We start from the raw sequence: 19533 nt of genomic DNA, 5'->3' as shown, positions 1-19533 counted from the left end.
ATATGATCCTTTCTCTGTGGTGATTTTTCCCACCAACTCCTTAATGAAACTTTCTAAGCTAGGAAGACGTTGACTGTTGGAAACGTCTAGTGATCCCACCCAGTTTTTGTAGTCATGCTGTCCTGCTCTATGTGCCTTTATTGCTATCCATGACCCACCCACACTCTTCTTGGTTTAGATGGATGGCAAAGGAAGTTGAAGACAGCACTCCATTTTCTTCACCTTGGGTCGCATTTTATACTCTTAGTGTGGGGTAGTTAACTGCTGCAGAATGTCTAATATTCCATCCAGTGAGTTTCAGCACATGCTTACATATCATTTAATCCAACACATCTATTCTCCATTAGTCCTTGTGCCCCAGCTCTTGGGCAGTTACTGTTCTGTGTTTCAGCACAGGTCAGCCTTTTCTGTTTAACTGCATAATGTAGCCAGAAAGTATTTACTATGGTGTGAATACAGCTGTTTTCACTTTCAGAGTTGAGCTCAGCCATGTTTTTGCATGCATCACTAGTTCATTCATTTTTAATTGCTTAATAGTATACTGATGTGTAAATTATACTACCCTTTCTTCATTCTCTGGTTACCTGGACACCTTGGTTGTACCCTGCTTTAGGTTAATGTGAGCAAAATTATGAACATTATTGAGTAAGCCTTTTGTGGATATGTTTGATTACTCACGACTTGAATAACTTTCCAGGTCCTTTTTCTTTATTGTCTCATAAGCCTGCCTAATATATGTTAGTAGTTGGATCACCAGACTGTTTGGTAAGTGACCTATTCATACCTTTGGTTCTTAGGGAAGAAGATGTCACAAAGACTATGTACCCTCCACCGGTTTCCAAGGGTGTCCAGACATCCAGGGATCCTGATAGGAAGAAAGTTGACCTTATTTGTGACGCTATGAGAGTAGCCATGGAGAGCATCAATCCTCACAAGTGGGTGCTATTTTATTGTTGGCATCTTTGGAATAACAGGATGTGGAGATGGCTTTGTCCGGTTTACTCTTCCTGTCATTCTGGTGTTTCACTTACTACCTCAGGTACTGCCTGTCGATACTCACATCTCATGTGAAGAAAACGCCCCCGGAACTGGAAATTGTGCTGCAGAAGGTACACGAACTTCAAGGTAGAGACCTGCACACAGACACTTGTTTGACTTGGCCTTGGCAGTCCTTGTTCTGCCGGTGACCATTGCTCTGTCATTGCACGCCACAGAATTAACATATGGCTTTTTGGTCACCATTTTCAAATGTCATGATTTTGGGTGTAAAGCATTTATGAATGAGTCATCTTGTCTCCCAGTCTGTCAGAAAATCTTAGTACTTGTTTGCTGGGCCAGTAGTTTCTCCCAAATGACTGTTCCGTTGTTCTTTCTTTCATATATATGCAAGGTCTCATGTAGCTAGCTCATTCTGGCCTCAAACTCAAACCAGGTAGCTACAGGTGACCTTGAGTTTCTGATCCTCCTTCCTGCACCTCCTGCGTACTGAGATGACAGGAGCACGCCTGGTTTTATAGGGCATGGGGATCGAACCTAGGGCTTCATGTGTGCTGGATGTCACTTGACTGACTGAGCTCCACCTCCAGCCTGTTTTTTCTTAACCACCAACAGGAAATGATCCCTCTGTTGCTGAGTCTGTGAGTACAGAGGAGGCCTTGAAGTACCTCCTACTCTGGGTAGATGTCAATGAACTATATGATCATTCTCTTGGGACCTATGACTTTGATTTAGTCCTCATGGTAGCTGAGAAGTCACAAAAGGTATGTGGAGTTCATACTTTTTACACCATTTTGAAACTTACTTATATAATCCTACTAGTGTAGGACCCTGCTCTTTAGAGAGCAATACTTTTTCTAATGCTATGAGTGGATACAGATTTGGGTCTCCACAGTGTAGTTGGGTTTTTTTATTCTTTGAGGGCCTGCCACCGAGCTCCCAAATAAATACATAGAGACTTACTCTTACTTATGAATGTCTGGCCTTAGCCTGACTTGTTTCTGGCCAGCTTTTCTAACTTAAATTATCCAGTTTCTCTTTCATTACATTTTGCCTCTGGGCTTTTTGCCTTTCTTCATTCTGTATGTCTTTCTTTCTTCTTACTCTGTGGCTGGCCCCTGGTGTCCTCTTCTCCGTTCCTCGCTCCTTGCTCTCTTCCCTAGATTTTTCCTCTTATTCATTCTCTCTGTAAGTCAGTCCTGCCTGTTTCTCTCTCCTGCCTACTATTGGCCATTCAGCTCTTTATTTGACCAATCAGGTGCTTTAGACAGGCAAAGAAACACAGCTTTACAGAGTTAAGCAAATGCAACATAAAAGAATGTAGCACATCTTTGCATCATTAAACATATTCCACATAAACGAATGTAACACATCTTACACTAATATTCCACAACACTGCAGCTAGTGCTCCTAAGCCCCATTCTCTGTATGTTTCTGTGTGCATATACTTTTCTTTTTGAGACAGGATCTCTCTTGACCTGGAACTCACTAAGTAGAGTAGGTTGGCTGACTGGCCATTAGGCCTCTGTGTCCACTTCCCTAGTGCCAGAATAACAGGCTTTCTATGTGGGTGGGTTCTGGGGATCTGACTCAGTGTCCTTCTGCTTGCGCTAGCCTGTGTCCCTAGCCAGGAAGCTGAAAAACCCGAGTACTAGGCATGGTGCAGAGCAGGATGTCGCAGGCCCTCATAGGTTTGCATCCAACTCAGTACACTGTCCCTTTGCTGTGATGTGGGCTCTTCATAATTCACACGTATGCTGTGTCACAGGAGACCTCGAGAGCCAGGCCTGGCTCTTTAGGAGGGACTTCGGGTCATTGTTGACTGTCTTCCAGATTACAGGCTTGTTTCCATATCAGCCCATGAAGGAGTTGAGGTTCATGATTACTATTCCAAATTTTAACTAATAACTCTCAAATATGAAAGCATTTTTCCCAAAATTTGATTTGATGTATTATATATAATTGATATGTATTGTAATACACATTTAGAATTATGTTCTCCTATGTTCATTGTCTTACATAACTATCACAGGTAACTTTTTTTCTAGGATCCTAAGGAATATCTTCCATTTCTTAATGCACTTAAGAAAATGGAAACTAATTACCAGCGGTTCACCATAGACAAGTACTTGAAACGATACGAAAAGGCCATTGGGCACCTCAGCAATTGTGGTAAGTAGGGGCTGTAGTGTTTATTACTGCTTCAAGGCTTCTTTGGAACTAGGCAAGTTATAAGATACAAGGTTATCCTAGACAGATGGGTTTCAGTTTCCATTCCAGAAAACCTGATTGTTGCCTGTTCACCTTATTTTTACTCTTGTGCCCTGAAAGGTTGAGGGTAAAGCAGATCTCTCTTAAAGAGCTGGGGGTACCCTTGCTGAGAACAGGTTCTTTCTGGGGTAGGATTGAGCACTTCCTAAATTTACTTCAGTGCTTCAGTCAGAACTACTGGATAATCCCGTTTCATAGTGTTTGTCAATATGGAATGGAAACAGACCCTGCTTGCCTATAGTGATGGTTTGCAGAACCACAGCAGCACCTTGTGGGCTCCTCCTTACTGCCCCTGTCCTGTGCTGGAACAGTTGTGACTTGTCACTGAGGACACCTGTGATGCTTGTTAAGTGTATGTTCAGCTCCTACTTCCATGGAGATTCTTGTAGCAGGAATCTTAAAAGTTCTTATTAATAAAATCAAACCTGAGCCAGGTATTAAGGTGAATGCTGGAAGATCAGAGAACCAGAACAAGCCACAGCTACCTCACCTCACCGGACCCTCAGCTGGTCTTGTTTCCTCAGACTGGAGGCCTCTGAGTCCTCATCCAGAATGGGTCTCAGCTGAAATGCTGCTCAAAAGCCTGAATGCTTAACCAGCCAAATGCTTCTTGTTCCTGGTCCTCACGCCTTATATATCTTTCTGCCTTCTACCATCACTCCCTGGGATTAAAGGCTCGCTTTCTGGGATTAAAGGCATGAGTCACCATGCCTGGCTGTTTCCAATGTCGCCTTGAACTCACAGAGATCCAGAGGGATTTCTACCTCTGGAGTGCTAGGATTAAAGATGTGAGTGCCACCATTTTCTAGCCTTTGTATCTAGTGGCTGTCTGTTCTCTGACCCCAGATAAATTTATTAGGGTACACAATATTTTGGGGAACACCATACCACCACATTTCCCCTTTTTTGTCTAAAAATAAAAAAGCTTATAACTAATACAAGAAAAACTATCCAATAAGTATATATAATATAGCCAAAAATTACATTAATGATGTCTAGTCCATTAACATTTGACAGATTCAGATAAAAACTCCATTATATATATTAACAATGTCCAGTCCAGTAACATCTGATAAACTCAGACCAGAAATTTTCATTACTCATCTTATTTAAAACAAGTAATTCCTTTTTAAAAGTATTTTTTCTTTTCATAATAGATTCAGTAATCTACCTTTTGTCATTTTTATATCTTCCTCTTTTTCTTTTTAGTGTAGATTCAGTGATCTGCCCATTTATCCTATTATTCTTTATTTTTTTTCTCAGAATAGATTCAGTGATCTATCTCATATCTGTATTCTTTTCTCTTTTTTCTTTCTTTTTTAAACAAAAGCTCTGAATCTAATCTCCATGTTCAGCTTTTTTCCTGACCATTAACAATTAACAACTTGTAACCAACCATCATAAACAATGACAATATCCATAACTCATTAAATGACCAAAAACCTCCCATCCCACCTCTTGGGGAATGTGGCCGTCATTTTCTTAAAATTACTTCCATCTTTAGGGGATCCTGAAAAGAAATTTTTTGGGTTGTCAAGTCCTATATCGTTTCTCTTGTCTCTGTATAATAGGAAAGTTCAGGGCTTGTCACAAGTCCTTTTTCGAGTAGTCTGTCAGGCTGGATCATCTCAGCTAGCCATCTCGAAATTGTCCTGACCAGTTTGTAGTCCAAAGCCGATCTTTCCGTGGTGTTAATCAGCTTAATGGCTTTACCATAGTCCTTTTGAAGATTTCAAAGTTGCTGTTAGGTGTGGTCATGGTTCCACGCAGACTTTTTTTTTTTTTTTTTGTGCCTCCTCTGTGGTTTGGAGTAATCACAGTCTGATAAATGTCTGTCTCTCGGAACCATGAACATTCTTCCCTAGAAGAGAAAATCTTTACAGCAATTTCTCCTCACCATTTTCTTGTCAAACTTTTCCAAACTGACCTTTGCTGATGCTTTCTTGTAATTCGATGGTCCTGGCAATTCTTCTCTGAACAAGCAGCGGTAAACCCTTTGTCCCAGGTAGCAGCATCATTGCAGTCACCAACATGATGAGAAGGAGCTAGCAATTTGGAGCAGCAGCTTCTGGCTCCATGGTCCCACCACCGTTTGTGGCTGGGCCCAGGTCGAAGCTTTTCCTTAGCAAGCCTCCTAGGCCAGCCTCAAACTTGGGATCCTCCTGCCTCTGCCTCCTTCAGTAAATCCAACCAGTGTGCTTCACCACAACTGGCTGAGGGTAGTTTCGGTCTGAGCAGGGGCCCACAAGGCCACAGGCAAGCAGTTTTTCTGAGAATTTGTACCACGAACGTTGGGTGCCAGATGTAGAGGGAATCTTAGAAGGTCTTATTAATAAAATCAAACCTGAGCCAGGTATTAAGGTGAATGCTGGAAGATCAGAGAACCAGAACAAGCCACAGCTACCTCCTCACTGGATCCTCAGCTGGTCTTGTTTCCTCAGACTGGAGGCCTCTGAGTCCTCATCCAGAATGGGTCTCAGCTGAAATGCTCCTCAAAAGCCTGAATGCTTAACCAGGCCAAATGCTTCTTGTTCCTGGTCCTCACGCCTTATATATCTTTCTGCCTTCTACCATCACTCCCTGGGATTAAAGGCTCGCTTTCTGGGATTAAAGGCATGAGTCACCATGCCTGGCTGTTTCCAATGTCGCCTTGAACTCACAGAGATCCAGAGGGATTTCTACCTCTGGAGTGCTAGGATTAAAGATGTGAGTGCCACCATTTTCTAGCCTTTGTATCTAGTGGCAGTTCTGTCTCTGACCCCAGATAAGTTTATTAGGGTGCACAATATTTTGGGGAACACCATACCACCACAGATTCTGATTCGGCTGGATGGGAGTGAGGCCTGAAGGGAGCATTTAATCAGCTCCCAGGTGTTCCTGTGGAGGAGCGTGAGAAAATATTGAGCAACAGAGTGTAGCAAGTGTCCCTAGAGTAACCCTATCCAAGTAGATCTTCTTTTCCCTCAGAATTCAGAGTGATGCTCACCAGAAGTTCACATTTGAAGCTGTTCTTTAGATGAAGTTGTAGAGACTGTAAAGGCTCATGGTTGGGAGGAGGCTGGAGCGATACCTCAGGCAGTACAGTGCTTGCCTTGTAAGCAGGAGGACCCGAGTTCATTCCATAAAACCCTCATGAGAAAGCTTGGTTTAATGGCGTGTGCTTGTTTGTAATCTCAGCTTTAGGAAGGTGGGCAGGCGGATCCCAGGGTCTCATTGGCCAACCAGCCTAGCTTACCTGACAAGCTCTGGACAATGAAAGACCCTGTCTCAAAAAACAAGGTGGACAGTGCCTTCTGAGGACTGTCAGCTGAGGACATGAGGAACAAGACCTCAGGTTGTCCTCTGGCCTCTACATGCATGCTCACACATGAGCACACATACAAAATGTTGCTTAGGAAACAGGCGTAAGTGAAAGCCATTATACTTCCAAAGTGTTATACCTGTGTTTGTGTAAATCTTACTTTTACAGGACCTGAGCATTTCACAGAATGCTTAAATTTGATAAAAGATAAAAACTTGTATAAGGAAGCTCTGAAGTTATATCACCCAGAATCACTGCAGTACCAGGTATGTGGTGGGTGAAATGTGAAATGAGGTCCTCTGATTTTACTTCGGGAATTAGTTGGAAAGTGAGGACACGTTGAGTCCAAACACTGTCCTTGGCTTCAAGGTTTGTCCTACATCCAGTCAGTCTCCTCTAGAACTTGTTAGGAAAAGTTAGCAAGGGCAACAGTATTTCAGGAGTTTGGGATCTTTGTTTGTTTAGATAAACATCTCTTTAGGTTTTCTAATGTACCAGGTACTTTGCTTCTAAGTTAAATGTGTTACGTGGTCATCCTTATCTCCTGATAGAGCGTTGTGCCCAGTTTACAGATGGGGCCACAACTTGCAGAAGTGTCAGAGCTGCAGAGTGGCATGCCTGGGGTGCTGAGGGCAGGCTTTGTGACCACCAGGGGCCATCCATTCCTCACTTTTGTCCTCGGCCCTGCCGCTGTCATCACCGTGTCCATCTGTCTGCGGAGTGCATACATGCTCTTCGCGTTTACTTTCTATGCTCTGGTCAAACCCTGGCCAGAAGCAGCCCGGGGAAGAAAGGGAGGACCCTGGCAGAAACCGCGGGGGAAAGCTGCTTGCTGCTGTGCTCGGTGGCTCTTGTTCAGCCTCCGCCTTACACAGCCCATGCTGACGTGTCCAGCAACGGCTCTGCTCATAGTGAGCGGGTTCCTTCTACATCGCTTAGAAATCGAGAAAACGCCCCCACAGACATAGCCACCGGCACGCTGATGGAGGCAGTTCCTCAGCTGAGGGTCCCTCTTCCCAGGTGTTTTGACAACCAAGATTGGCCGTCACACGTGTCTCTGTGATAGAGCTCCTGCTAGCTGTTTATTACTATTACTGCTATCATTATCATTATTCTTATGTATGTGTATGCTCCTCTGTATATGCACCAGGTTCATACAGGTGCCCACAGAGGCCCGAAGAGAGTGTTGGCTCCCCTGAAAGTGGAGTTACAGGCAGTTGCCAGCTGCCTGATAATGGGTGTTGGGAACTGAACCTGGGGTTCTCTGCAAGAGCAGCAAGTGCTCCTGACCTCCGAGATAGCTCTCTAGCCTCACATGCCAACCTCTTTAGCACCACTTTCTGGCATTCGTATGTTCAGTTACCTGTAGCTTGTGCCCGAGATGTGGTGTCTCATGACCTGCCAGCTTTCTCTTGTGTTCTTCCTGAGTCCACCTGTCCATAGACTTTCCGAGTCTCCCTTGAAAACCATCCTTAGACTAGGGGTCAAATAAACTGACGATGTAGTCCTCTGTCTCTGCCGGGCGGGCTGTGGCCTGCAGAAGGGAACGGACTGTGTGTCGTATTCCTATGTCTCTGTTTCACCCCCAGCCACGGCAGTGCAGGGTTTAGCATATGGCTGCCTGGCAGTCCTTGTTTTCTCATCTTCCCCAGCTCCAGCAACACTGACCTCATTACTTCCAAATCTCCCTTGCTCATTCTTGCCGCATAGCCCCTTTGCCTTACCTGTTCTCGTCTGACTCTTCACATAGCTTCATTTCCTTGTAGCCTTCATACCCATCATTCTCGGGCATTTTATCTTCCTCTACCACTTCTTATAGGCCACGCTGTGTTAGTTAAGTCCATTCTGTGTAGCACAAAGGCTTAAATGGACTGCTGTTGTTTTTCTTTTGATATTTAGTTGTTTGTTTATTTTATGTGTCTGTGTGTGTCACTGTTATTCTCAACATCTAGAATCATGCATATGTAGGTACTCAGTGTATGTTGAGTGAATAAATCTTGCATCTTTAGTAAGGACTTGAGCAGAAAAAGGAAGACGCTCCATTGGAACTGTAAAGAAGTACGATCACATTTCCTCAGCAGATCCCCCTGTCTTGTTGCAGGCGGTCAGTGTTACATATGGAGAGCACCTGATGCAAGAGCAGCTGTATGAGTCAGCGGGCCTTGTGTTCGCCCGATGTGGGGCCCACCAGAAGGCGCTCTCGGCGTTTTTGGCTTGCGGCAACTGGCAGCAAGCTCTCTGTATGGCTTCCCAGCTTCACCCGACCGAAGAGGAGATCGCTGGCTTTGCCAGAACTCTGGCAGGTGAGCAGGGCCGTTCTGTGTTCACTCTTCAAAAGGTTTGCGTTTATTGCTTTGTTTGGTAATTCTGTAAATAAGTTTAGGGCAACCTTCCTTGAGACAGGCTCATTCTGGTCAGACTTACTTAGAACGTTCTTTTAAATAGACCAACAGTCCCACAAACACCTCCAAATGTGTTGGCATATTTAAAAAAGCAATTTATTTCTCTGACCTGGGTACTGGTAGATCTGTTATGTTGCTTTGCAGTCTCTTAAGACAGGAAATTGTGCCTGCAAACGGCCTCAAGTTACACTGTTCATTAGTCCATATCACTCACTGACACTTAGACATTGTGGTCACACCTAACAGTGTGGCTTACTTGGCCTTTCAAGAAGATAAAGATGAAGTTTTGGATGGAGCTGTTGTGGTGTGGCCAATATATGGTTGTAAACCATTATAGTTGCCAGGACTGGTGTGGACAAGACCAGATGCAGAAACAAAGTAGAGGCAGCTGAGTGGCTGGAGTTGAGGCTAGTATTCTGACTTCTGAGAGTAGAACAGAGGTTAAGAACCCTGTGAAAAGCAATAGGCTTCTGGTTTCCCTAGTGCTTAAGATTAAGAAATGCTGGTGTTTCTTTTTCTCCTTTCTGTTCTCCAACATGAGTTTTAGGGACAAGAGATAATTCAAACTAGAGCATTCTTTAACAAAGTCTTGTCTACATTGTCAGTAATCTCAAGAGCAGTTCTGAAACAAACCTCCAAACTTATAGGGTGTGTGTGTGTGTGTGTGTGTCCCCTTCTTATAGTTTAGCTTCTCATTCATCCTGTCTTATAGGTAGAATATTCATAGTTATTGCAGATGTTCATTGGCAGAAGGTGCAGAGGTCATGAACTAGGCTCTTTAAAAGTCATTGTACAGTGTCTTAGTCACTGTTCTATTACTGTGAAGGGACACCATGACCACAGCAGCTCTTGTAAAGGAAAGCTTTTAACTGGGGCTTACATACAGTTTCAGAGGTTTAGTCCATTATCCTCATGGCAGGGAGCATGGCAGCATGCGGGTAGAGATGGTAGATGAGAGTTCTACATCTGTATCTGCAGGCAGCAGGCAGAGAAAGAATATTTGGACTGGCTTGGGCTTTTGAAACCCCAAAGCCTACTCCCGGGGGCACACTTCCTCCAACAAGGCCACACCTCCTAATAGTGCCAGTCCCTAAGCATTCAAATATACTAGCCTATGGGGGGCATTCTTATTCACACCACCGTATACAGTACAGTTACTTTGTATACACATTTAATTTAGGCAATTTACATAAGCCAACAAAGGTGGGGAAAAAATGTAACCACTTCACTAGTAGAGGTAGTTATGTGGCCTTTTTTCATTAGTAATTGTCCTGGAGTGGGGATAGGATGGAACAGATGAACACCCCCTGCCTCTTACTAACACTGGGGTTTTGTGTGCCTATTGTAATCTGGTGTTTCCAGCTAGAGTGATCGTAGGAGCTAAGGAAGGACTGCATGACTGCCAATAGTACCAGCTACCTCCATCTAGGACCCCCCAGAGAATCACAGTTCTTTCTTACCAGAGGAAGAAATACGTTAGTGAGAGATACCAAGTTGGTTGCCCAGATGCATGCCTTTGGAAGCATTTTTTTTTTAAGCTAATTTTGGCTAAATGTGATTTTTCAAATCCTGTGATTAATTTAGAGTCCTTTACTAGGCATGGTAGCATACCTCTGTCATCCCACGAGGTCACAGAGGGTGATTTCGGCTTCAGGATGGCCACCTAGGATACACAGTGAAACTGGATGGGGTGTGGTGGGGTGTGTGTGTGTGCTTCATGTTGTGTAGTACACCTGCTATCCCCAGAGAAACTCAGAAGCTTGTAGTCGGGTGCATCATAGGGACAGAAGTGGAAGCCAGTTTCCATTTGCTGTCAAGTGCTTGTTGCTGTCTTTGCAGGAAGGCTGATTGAGCAGAGGAAACACAATGAGGCGGCCATAGTCTTGGAGCAGTATGCCCAGGTGAGCTCTTCCCTGTCACCCCACATTAACAAGAAAGGACTTGCCTGTACCTACTAATGGTGAAACTGAAGGAACCGTGGTAATGGTTAGATCTTGAGGTGGTATTGGTTTTAAAGGTCTTCCATTTGCTGATTTGACTTGAAAAATCTTAGTCCAGTGTGTCTCATAAGTAGACTGCTCATCCTATATCCAAACCTGAAAAGCCTCAAAATCTGCAGGTTTGAAAACTGATAGGAATGCCACAGAGCTAAAATCCTGTTCCTGTCCACATGTGACAGGGTGTATTCAAATTGCAAGATTGTTTTGGATATGGGTCATGTGTAAGGAACACACTTAGACTTTCTTTCTGTCTCCCAAGATAATGCATTGTGTGTGTGCAAATATTCTAAAATCTCAAAAGAAAAGCCTCAAGTACTTGGGATCCTATGCACTTCTGATAACACATTCTTAGCTTGTAATTATAGACTGTGGATAGGGTACTAGAGAGCTCTGCTACAGTGTGTGCTAGTGACCTGACTCTGGAAAGCACATTCAGCTTCCTGTGTTAACTTTGCCAAAGCAGAAGCAGTGAGCAAGGGCCATTAGAAGAAAGGCCACTGATGTTGGTTGTGTTTTACTCTTTGACTCTTTTGGGGGGCCCAGCTCCCAAATAAATCACACACAGAGGTTTATTCTTTTTTTATACATGCCCAGCCTTAGCTTGGCTTGTTTCTTGCCAGCTTTTCTTAACTTTAAATTATCCTGTCTATCTTTTTGTCTCTGGGCTTTTACCTTTCTCTATTTTTCTTTTTTTCTTATTCCGTTTCTGGCTGTGTGGCTGGCCCCTGGAGTCTTTCTTTCCTCCTTTTCTCATTCCTTGATCTCTTTTCTCTCTTTTTCTCCTTCTATTTATTCTCTCTGCCTGCCAGCCCCATCTATCCACTCCTGCCTAGCTATTGACCATTCAGCTCTTTATGAAACCAATCAGGTGTTTCAGGCAGGCAGAGTAACACAACTTCACAGAATTAAACAAATGCAACATAAAAGAATGCAACACAACTTTGCATCGTTTATGCTGTGGAACATTTGCTTAGTTGCATACAGCATAAACGAATGTAACACATCTTAAAATAATATTCCACAACAGGCCACTAAGTAGTGGCCACTCTTTTGTACTTTATTCTTCTCTTAAAAACAATAGCATGAATCCTAATTGGTCTTAATAGTAAGAACCCAGAGCCGGATATCGGGGTAAATGCTGAAAGATCAGAGCAGACCAGCCAGCCACTAGAAAGATTTCTTACCTCTACCAAATCCCTCAGACTGAATGGGAGCTGAGCTTCTCTCTCCTCCCACTTTATATTCCTCTTTTCACCAGCCATATCACTTCCCTTCTCCACCTCCCTAATGCTGAAATTAAAGGGTTGGAGTCAAGGGTGTGTGCCACCACTGCATGACTCTGTTTCTCTTTTAGACTGGATCAATCTTGTGTAGCCCATGGTGGCCTTGAACTCAAAAGAGATTCAACTGCCTCTGCTTCCTGAGTGCTGGGATTAAAGATGTCTGCCACCATTGCATAGCCTCTGTGGCTAACTAGTGGCTTAGTTCTACACTTTGATCTTCAGGCAAGCTTTATTTGTTAGATCACAAACCAAATAATCACCACACAGTTCTTTTTAACCAAGGCAGCTTGGAGGTTTCCTGAGTTGCAGCAGATTGTATGTGGCTATGTGAGGTTGTGGTAGAATTCCAAAAGGTAAGTACTGAAGCTGTACTGACCTTGACCACAGGTTGTTAGGACAGAGGCACACAGTAGACACCAAGTATTGCTGCTGTGCACAGTTTTGGCCTTTTGTAAGTGAAAGCTTTTCTTGTTTTGTTTGTTTTTGTGTGTGTGCATGCAAACACACATACATGTGCACTTGTACTTATTTGGCCGAGGACAGCTTTCAGGGGGTACTTCTCTCTTTTTACTATGGGTCCCAGGGAACAAACTAAGGTTGCAGGCTTATGAGGAAGGTGGCATTATTATTATTTTTATGATTATACTGTTTTATCTTTTTGAAACAGGGTCTCAGCATAGGCTATGCTGTTCTTGAACTCCTGATTCTTCTGCCTCTAACTCCAAAGTGCTAGAATTACAAGTGTAAGCCACCACACCTGGTTTGTGAGAGTTTTACAGTTGCCACTGGTTGTATTAAGATTCCTTAGAGAGACAGAACAAATAGAATGAATATATATTAAAAGGAAGGGACACTAGGTGACCTTCCTCAGTACCATCTGGGTAGTTAACAATGTGGTCTTCATCCTGGTGAGGCTGAGAACCACTAGCCGCTCAGTCCACGAGTCAGGGAGCACTGAAGGTCTAGAGGCTTCCTGAAGAGGCGCTGGTCTTCAGGTCATGCTGGAAGCCCAAGGGCTAGGTTCTGATAGCAGTGAGGGAATGGAATGTTGGGGTAGAAACAAGGTGGATTGTAGCCAGAAGTTTCTGTGGTCCTGCCCGGCCCTGAGGTCAGGATGAATCTCTCCCACCTGTGTCCCACAGCCAGTTGGTCCCGAGTAAATACACAGACGCTTATATTACAAACTGTATGGCCTGTGGGTCAAGCTTCTTGCTGGCTAGCTCCTATAACTTAACGCAACCCATTTCTATTAATCGATGTGTTGCCGCATGGCCATAGTATTACAGGTCTGCGGGCATCTTGTTGCTCCTTGGGCGGTGGTCTGGCATCTCCCTGACTTCGCCCTAATTCTCTCTTTATCTCTGATTGGATTTCCCACCTGGCTATAAGCTTTCTTGCCATAGGTCAAAACAGCTTTATCAGTCAATCAGAGCAACACATATTCACAGCATACAGAAAGACATCCCACAGCACTTTCCCTTTTCTGTCTAATCAAAAAGGGAGGTTTTAACTTTAACATAGTAAAATTACATATAATAGAACAGTGGCACTTGCTTCACCATCCGTGGGCAAAAAATCTGATAGTGCTTAACTTGGGACTTAAAATCACTGGTGTTTTCAGACTTACTTTCCCTTTCTAGTTTTTTGTTTATTTATTTATTTATTTTGCATGTATGTTTTTGTGTGAGTTTATGCACATGTGTGTATGCTTGGGTACTTGTCAAGGCCAGAAAAGAGCATTGGGTGTCCTCAGTCACTCTGGCTATTCCTTTGAGGCAGGACCTATACCTGAACCTGGAATTCACATCTTAGCTAGGTTGGAAGCCAGCATGGTGCTCCTCCCATCTCTACCCACTCTGACCTGTAGTCTGTGTGTTTGTGGGAAGGCACCGCTTGCCGGTCCTTATGATTGCAGAGAAGCACCCTTAACAACCGAGCCATCTCTCCCGCCCCTTCCTTTCTAGCCTAAGCAAATATTAATAGTATCATTGTTTTAGTTACTTTGTGCAACTTGTGTGTTGAGCCTGTTTTCTAATTTTCCTTGTGATTTCTTCATTGACCTGTGTGTGTTCCAAAGTGTGTTATTTAACTCACAGATATTTTTTGAGCCATCTCTTATTGATTTCTATTTTCTGTTTTGATTAGATGCTTTAAAAAATAAGCATTTGATAGTCCAAAATATGGTCTCTTTTAAAAGTTGTGTGTGTTCATGGTATGATGTTCTCTTAGTTACATTGGGATAGTTCAGTTGACTGTGCTGTTCTGGCTTTTTATGTCCTTATTGATTCTCTAAATACTCTGAGTTGCTGGGAGGAAAACGTCTTTAAATTTCCAGTGTTTTTGCCTGTTCTTTTATTCTGCAAGTGTTTGCTTCCTGCATTGTCAAGCTCTGATGGAGGTAGATGCCTGCTTATGATCATGACAGATACTATTCCTTTTTATTTCTGTTAAAATTCCTTAAGTACTTGATTCTGAAGTTGACTTTGTGTGTTGGGAATACAGCCCTTCCAGCGTTTTTACAACTGGGGCATGTTTTTCCATTGCTTTGATTCATCTCTGTGCAGTTTCATGCTTAGGTTGAGGTTTTGTCCATTGAGCTCTGGCTCCCATCCATGCTCAGCACTTCTCATGAATCCGTCTTTTCTCCACTGTTGGTTATTAAGTGTTCTGATGCTTGCTCTGGGATTTACAGTAAATACCAGTCACAAACTAGAGCAAGGATCCCGATGAGGGCATTTCCCATTGCTCCCCCTTCTCCTTAAGAACATCCTAACTTTACAGATATTGTAACTAGACATTTTCAAATGACACAAAAATATGTTTCCTGCTTCTTCTCTTTCAAGAGAATCTAAAAATGTGAATTTTTATTTGGTATTTTTCGAGCTGTAAGAATCTTGAAGCTGCTAGGCAGTGGTGGCACAGGCCTTTAATCCCAGCACCTGGGAAGCAGAGGCAGGTGGAGCTTTTGAGTTCAAGGACAGCCTGATCTGCAGAGTGAGTTCCAGGACAGCCAGTGCTACACAGAGACACTATGTCTTGAAAATAAAAATTAAAAAAAAAAATCTCGAAGGCACTCAAACTGTATCAACAACCTAATCTCAAGAGTTGAAACCATAAAATGCTTTGGGGAAGAGAGGGGTAGCCATGTCAATACCTTGGCAGTGTATTCTTAGATCTGACACCAAAAGACCAGCAACTAAAACCGAAACCTATAAATGGGATTCCATATAAATGAAGAATTATCAAGAATGTACAAAGACAGCTTAGAGAGTGGAAGAAAATATTTTCAAAGTATTTATTTGATAATGGTTTAATGTCTTAGAATATGTGAAGAACTGTAATTCAACAAGAAACAAGCCAACTAGGAAATTACTGTTTAGTTCACCATATTTTTCAGGGTATAGTCTTGTTTTCAGTTAAGCCTGGCAGTAATCTGGGGAAAGAGCCATTTTTGACAGGCTTGTCTTATGACTTTGATGTTCAAGGATATAAAGAAAACTTGCTTGCCTTGTGTTTTGTGACCATTCAGAAGATTCACCCCCCTTTGTCTTTTATGCCAGTATTTTTGGAGGTTAGTATCCAGTAGGTATTTGGACAGGAAAGAGGCTGAGAGCTGGAGCTGTGCGGGCTGAGGTTGCCTGGGAAGGTGGAGGGGCTCTGTGTGGTGGCTTCTGAGGCTGCTGCGTTCACCTGTGTTCTTCCTCACTCTTCCCTTGTCAGGATTATGAAGAGGCTGTGCTCCAGCTGCTGGAGGGAGCTGCCTGGGAAGAAGCTCTGAGACTGGTAAGAGAGGTTCTGAAACACTTGTGCTGTGCTGGGTGCTGAGGGAGAGGGCAGCTGGGGTTCAGTTGGAACTCCTTGTCTTCTGAGTAAGTGACATTAAGTAGAAAGGGCTCAGCTTCCAGTCCTGAGGATAATCGGCATCTAAAAAGCCATTTAAAAACCTGGCCTTAGCTGGGTGTCAGTGGCGCATACCTTTAATCCCAGTACTTGCAAGACAGGAAGGTGGATCTCTGAGTTCGATGCCAGCCTGGTCTAAAGAGTGAGTTCCAGGACAACCAGGGCTACACAGAGAAACCCTGTCTCAAATAATAATAATAATAATAATAATAATAATAATAATAATAATAATAATAATAACAACCACCTATCCTTGTTAATGTTTGGAATTGGGCCTTCATATGCAGCATACTGCTGTTTCTTGTTAAAATGAGTTGAATTTCCTTGGCAACCCTTAGGAAGCTTGCTTCTCAGGAAAATGTCCTGTCCCCTCTGGCAATGGTTTCTGTCTTAACTCTCTATTGGGTAGAAGTATTCTTGCCTTAAAATACTGCATTTATTTCCCTCTTAGGTATACAAGTACAGCAGATTGGATATTATAGAAACCAGCATAAAGCCTTCCGTTTTAGAAGGTGAGGATTACATCTGGGTGGTGTTCTCTTTTAGAATTAAGAGGAAAGGGAGAAGAGATGGATAGGACAGGGCTCTTTATATTACTACATTTTAATATGTTCTGCTGACTCCATCCTAGTTTTTAAGAATATGTTAAGCTGTTAAATGATGACGTTGAAGAGATTTGAGTATTGAAAGCTGTGATAATCTTAGTGTCCCTTGCTAGAGAAAACTTTGGCCTCAGTAGCCTGCCTCTACCTGAAGGCTGCTGGCATTGAGGTGGGTCACATGTTGGTAGTGGTAGTTGTGGGGAATCTTTGTGCTTGTGATAGTTGATGAACTTGGATATGCACTGTATTATGTAGTAGTAGTTTATCAGTGGTGACATCCCTGTATTTTATTCCTGTGTTATTATTTATTGTTAAGATAAGTGCCCACCTGCAATTTAATTTCACATTCTACACAAGTTGCAGGATGTGTGTGTGGACACAATCATACGCATTTATAGAGAAACAGGACAGACAAAATAGAGTAAAATGTTATTTATGGATAAACATAGATGGAGAATGGTGTGTTCTTTTGCCTAGGACAGGCTCTCATGTAGGCTTGAAAGTTTTTAAGATAAGATAACACTTTTTGCAAATAAAGTGCATGGCTCTAGAAAACAGAAGAATTAACTAACAGCTGCAGAATGTTCAGTTCTCTGGGGCCCCTTAAGAGCAAAGTGGGGAAGAGCATCAATTCCACCTCCAAGTCTTAGGGAGTTCCTGTTGGCTTTGCTGCAGTTTTAAGCAGGGCTGCCTGGTGAGTGACGTTTGTGTGCACTCACATTCTCACCCTGTCTGTTTCCCCGTCACTGTTCTGATTAGAGCTGTGGGTACTTTTGCACTGTTTGCTGTAGTCATCCAGACTGATTATAGAAAGCAGCCTCCCCGACCCTGCGCCATCATCCGGGCAGTTCTCACCATTGACAGCAACTGGGGATGCTGATAATTCTTCTGCAGGAGTCTGGTTTCTATGCCCTTAGAGAGTTTAATTTATTTGTATTTCCTTTTATTCTTCTAGTGCTTTTTCCAGGGGACAGTAATTTCAGAGGCCATTAGAAGCCCTTATTCTACACCCACAGCCATTTCCATGGGTTAGGTTCCCTCCATCCTGCCTTCGTTAGCACCTTCCTGCATACTCCCTTTGTTTGCTTTTTTCTTTTTGGAAATCATGATTTTGTCAATTTCGTGGTTGAGAGTATTCTGGGGTGGTATTGTGAGGGGGTCTCTGCAGGTGTCAAGGCAGACAGCGATCCTTGAAGAGGTGAGACTGAAAACTCGGTTCAGATTGATTTCAGGGAGTCTGATGCCAGGCGCTCTATTGCCTGTGTTTAAACACAATATAATTTGAGGGAAAATTTCCTGGGATACAATCCTTAGTGCCCATAGGAGCATAATTACATCAAAGTTCTCCTCGGGGTACATGTCATTTCTTCCAAGAAGATGGGTTCTGGAGATGGGCTACTTGTGTTAGCTTCAGGGCCTAAGGAAGGCTCTGGCCTGGTCTTGGTCATACAGCTAGTGTAGGAGTCATTTGGGCTATTAGCCACCTCTAGTCCTGGTTGAGGGAGCTTGAGGAGCCCCTGGCTATACAAGTGATGTAAAGGTCATTTAGATTAGTTACTAGCCACCTCTGGTCCTGGTTGTGAAAGCTTGATACAGCCTAACCTAACAGATAACACAGATCTCCGGGCTATTCATCACCTCCAGTTCCCAACTTTCTGGATGGAAGAACAGGTTTTATATCTTGTCCATTGCAAAGACAATCCTGAGTGCTTAACATTTCTGGTTTCTCTGGAGGGTCTGTGGGTGCAAGGACCTTCGTGTTCCCAACAGTATTGATGAACTCTGAGATCTGGTATCTCCAACTCATTAATGGAATGAAAAAAATATCTTGGTTGGTAGACCTGGATACATTTTTTGTTGCTGTTGAATTTTAAGCCGCCTTCATCACACCCCCTTCACTTAAGTTTTATCTCTTTGCTTAACAATCATGCTCAAGGTATTTTTCATTCTGCATCCTCAGCCCATAAAAATTACATGGCCTTCCTGAACTCGCAGACAGACACATTCATTCGCCATAAAAAACGTTTGCTGGTGGTTCGAGAACTCAAGAAACAAGCACCGCGGGTGCATGTGGGTGAGTGCCTCTGAGAAGCCCGTAGAGACCGTGGTGGTGTGTGGGAGATGGGCGCCATGCACCTTGTCTGTGCTGCTGGCCTGTGTCAGTTTATAAAGAGAAAGGGATTGTTTGAGCTCATGGTTTGGGAGGTAGAAGGGTATGGCACCAATGTTTTGGTGCCAACGTATGTCTGACATTTAGGGAAGGCATTGTTTCAGAAAAGCAGGCTGACAAGAGGTACACGTGTAAGAAAGAGGACGCCGCCAGTCTCGCTGCACAGACCCACAAGAAGCAGGACGCAGGACTGAATGTCACGGAGCCCTTGCTTTCATCATGTCCCGTTGGGGGTTAAACCTCCACACGAGTTGCTGAGTAGGGACAGGCTACTCCTGTTGTTTTCTTGCTGTGGCCTAGCTGCCTGCAAGTCCACATTGCAGAAGGACTGTGTTGGAGAAGTGCTTAGGGCCAGAGCCAGGCAGAAATCAGAAAATTTCTACCAAGTAGTCCCACCTTTACCCGTCCAACCAGAGCAGTGATGTCTCAGTGTTCACAAAATGAGTTTCCTAATTCCTCCCCATCTCCCGCCTAGAAAGGAAAAGAGGAAATGTGGGAAAGCACAGGTTTGTCGTGAGAATAACTGGTGTATTTAGTGCTGCTTTACTCGGTTTGAGATCCACTTTGTACTGTCCACCATTCTTTAGGATGTGCTGATTGAGTGTATG

At 43.5% G+C, this 19533-nt stretch overlaps 1 protein-coding gene across 5 annotated transcripts in view; it reads left to right on the top strand.

Moving 5' to 3' along the window:
* Positions 1-19533, top strand: part of Elp1 (elongator acetyltransferase complex subunit 1) — a 63578-nt gene that overhangs the window by 35546 nt on the left and 8499 nt on the right. For all 5 annotated transcript variants that reach the window (XM_076564236.1, XM_076564237.1, XM_076564234.1 and 2 more), the window contains exons 23-32: positions 798-935; positions 1040-1125; positions 1612-1760; positions 3045-3168; positions 6737-6834; positions 8670-8871; positions 10810-10871; positions 15974-16036; positions 16605-16665; positions 18716-18829. In XM_076564236.1, the coding sequence (XP_076420351.1) occupies positions 798-935; positions 1040-1125; positions 1612-1760; positions 3045-3168; positions 6737-6834; positions 8670-8871; positions 10810-10871; positions 15974-16036; positions 16605-16665; positions 18716-18829 (1097 nt within the window). The remainder of the gene's footprint in view (positions 1-797; positions 936-1039; positions 1126-1611; positions 1761-3044; positions 3169-6736; positions 6835-8669; positions 8872-10809; positions 10872-15973; positions 16037-16604; positions 16666-18715; positions 18830-19533) is intronic.

Source organism: Peromyscus maniculatus, chromosome 2 (genome assembly GCF_049852395.1).
Source record: "Peromyscus maniculatus bairdii isolate BWxNUB_F1_BW_parent chromosome 2, HU_Pman_BW_mat_3.1, whole genome shotgun sequence".
Classification (NCBI taxonomy): domain Eukaryota; kingdom Metazoa; phylum Chordata; class Mammalia; order Rodentia; family Cricetidae; genus Peromyscus; species Peromyscus maniculatus.
This window is presented reverse-complemented; position numbering and strand designations above follow the sequence as displayed.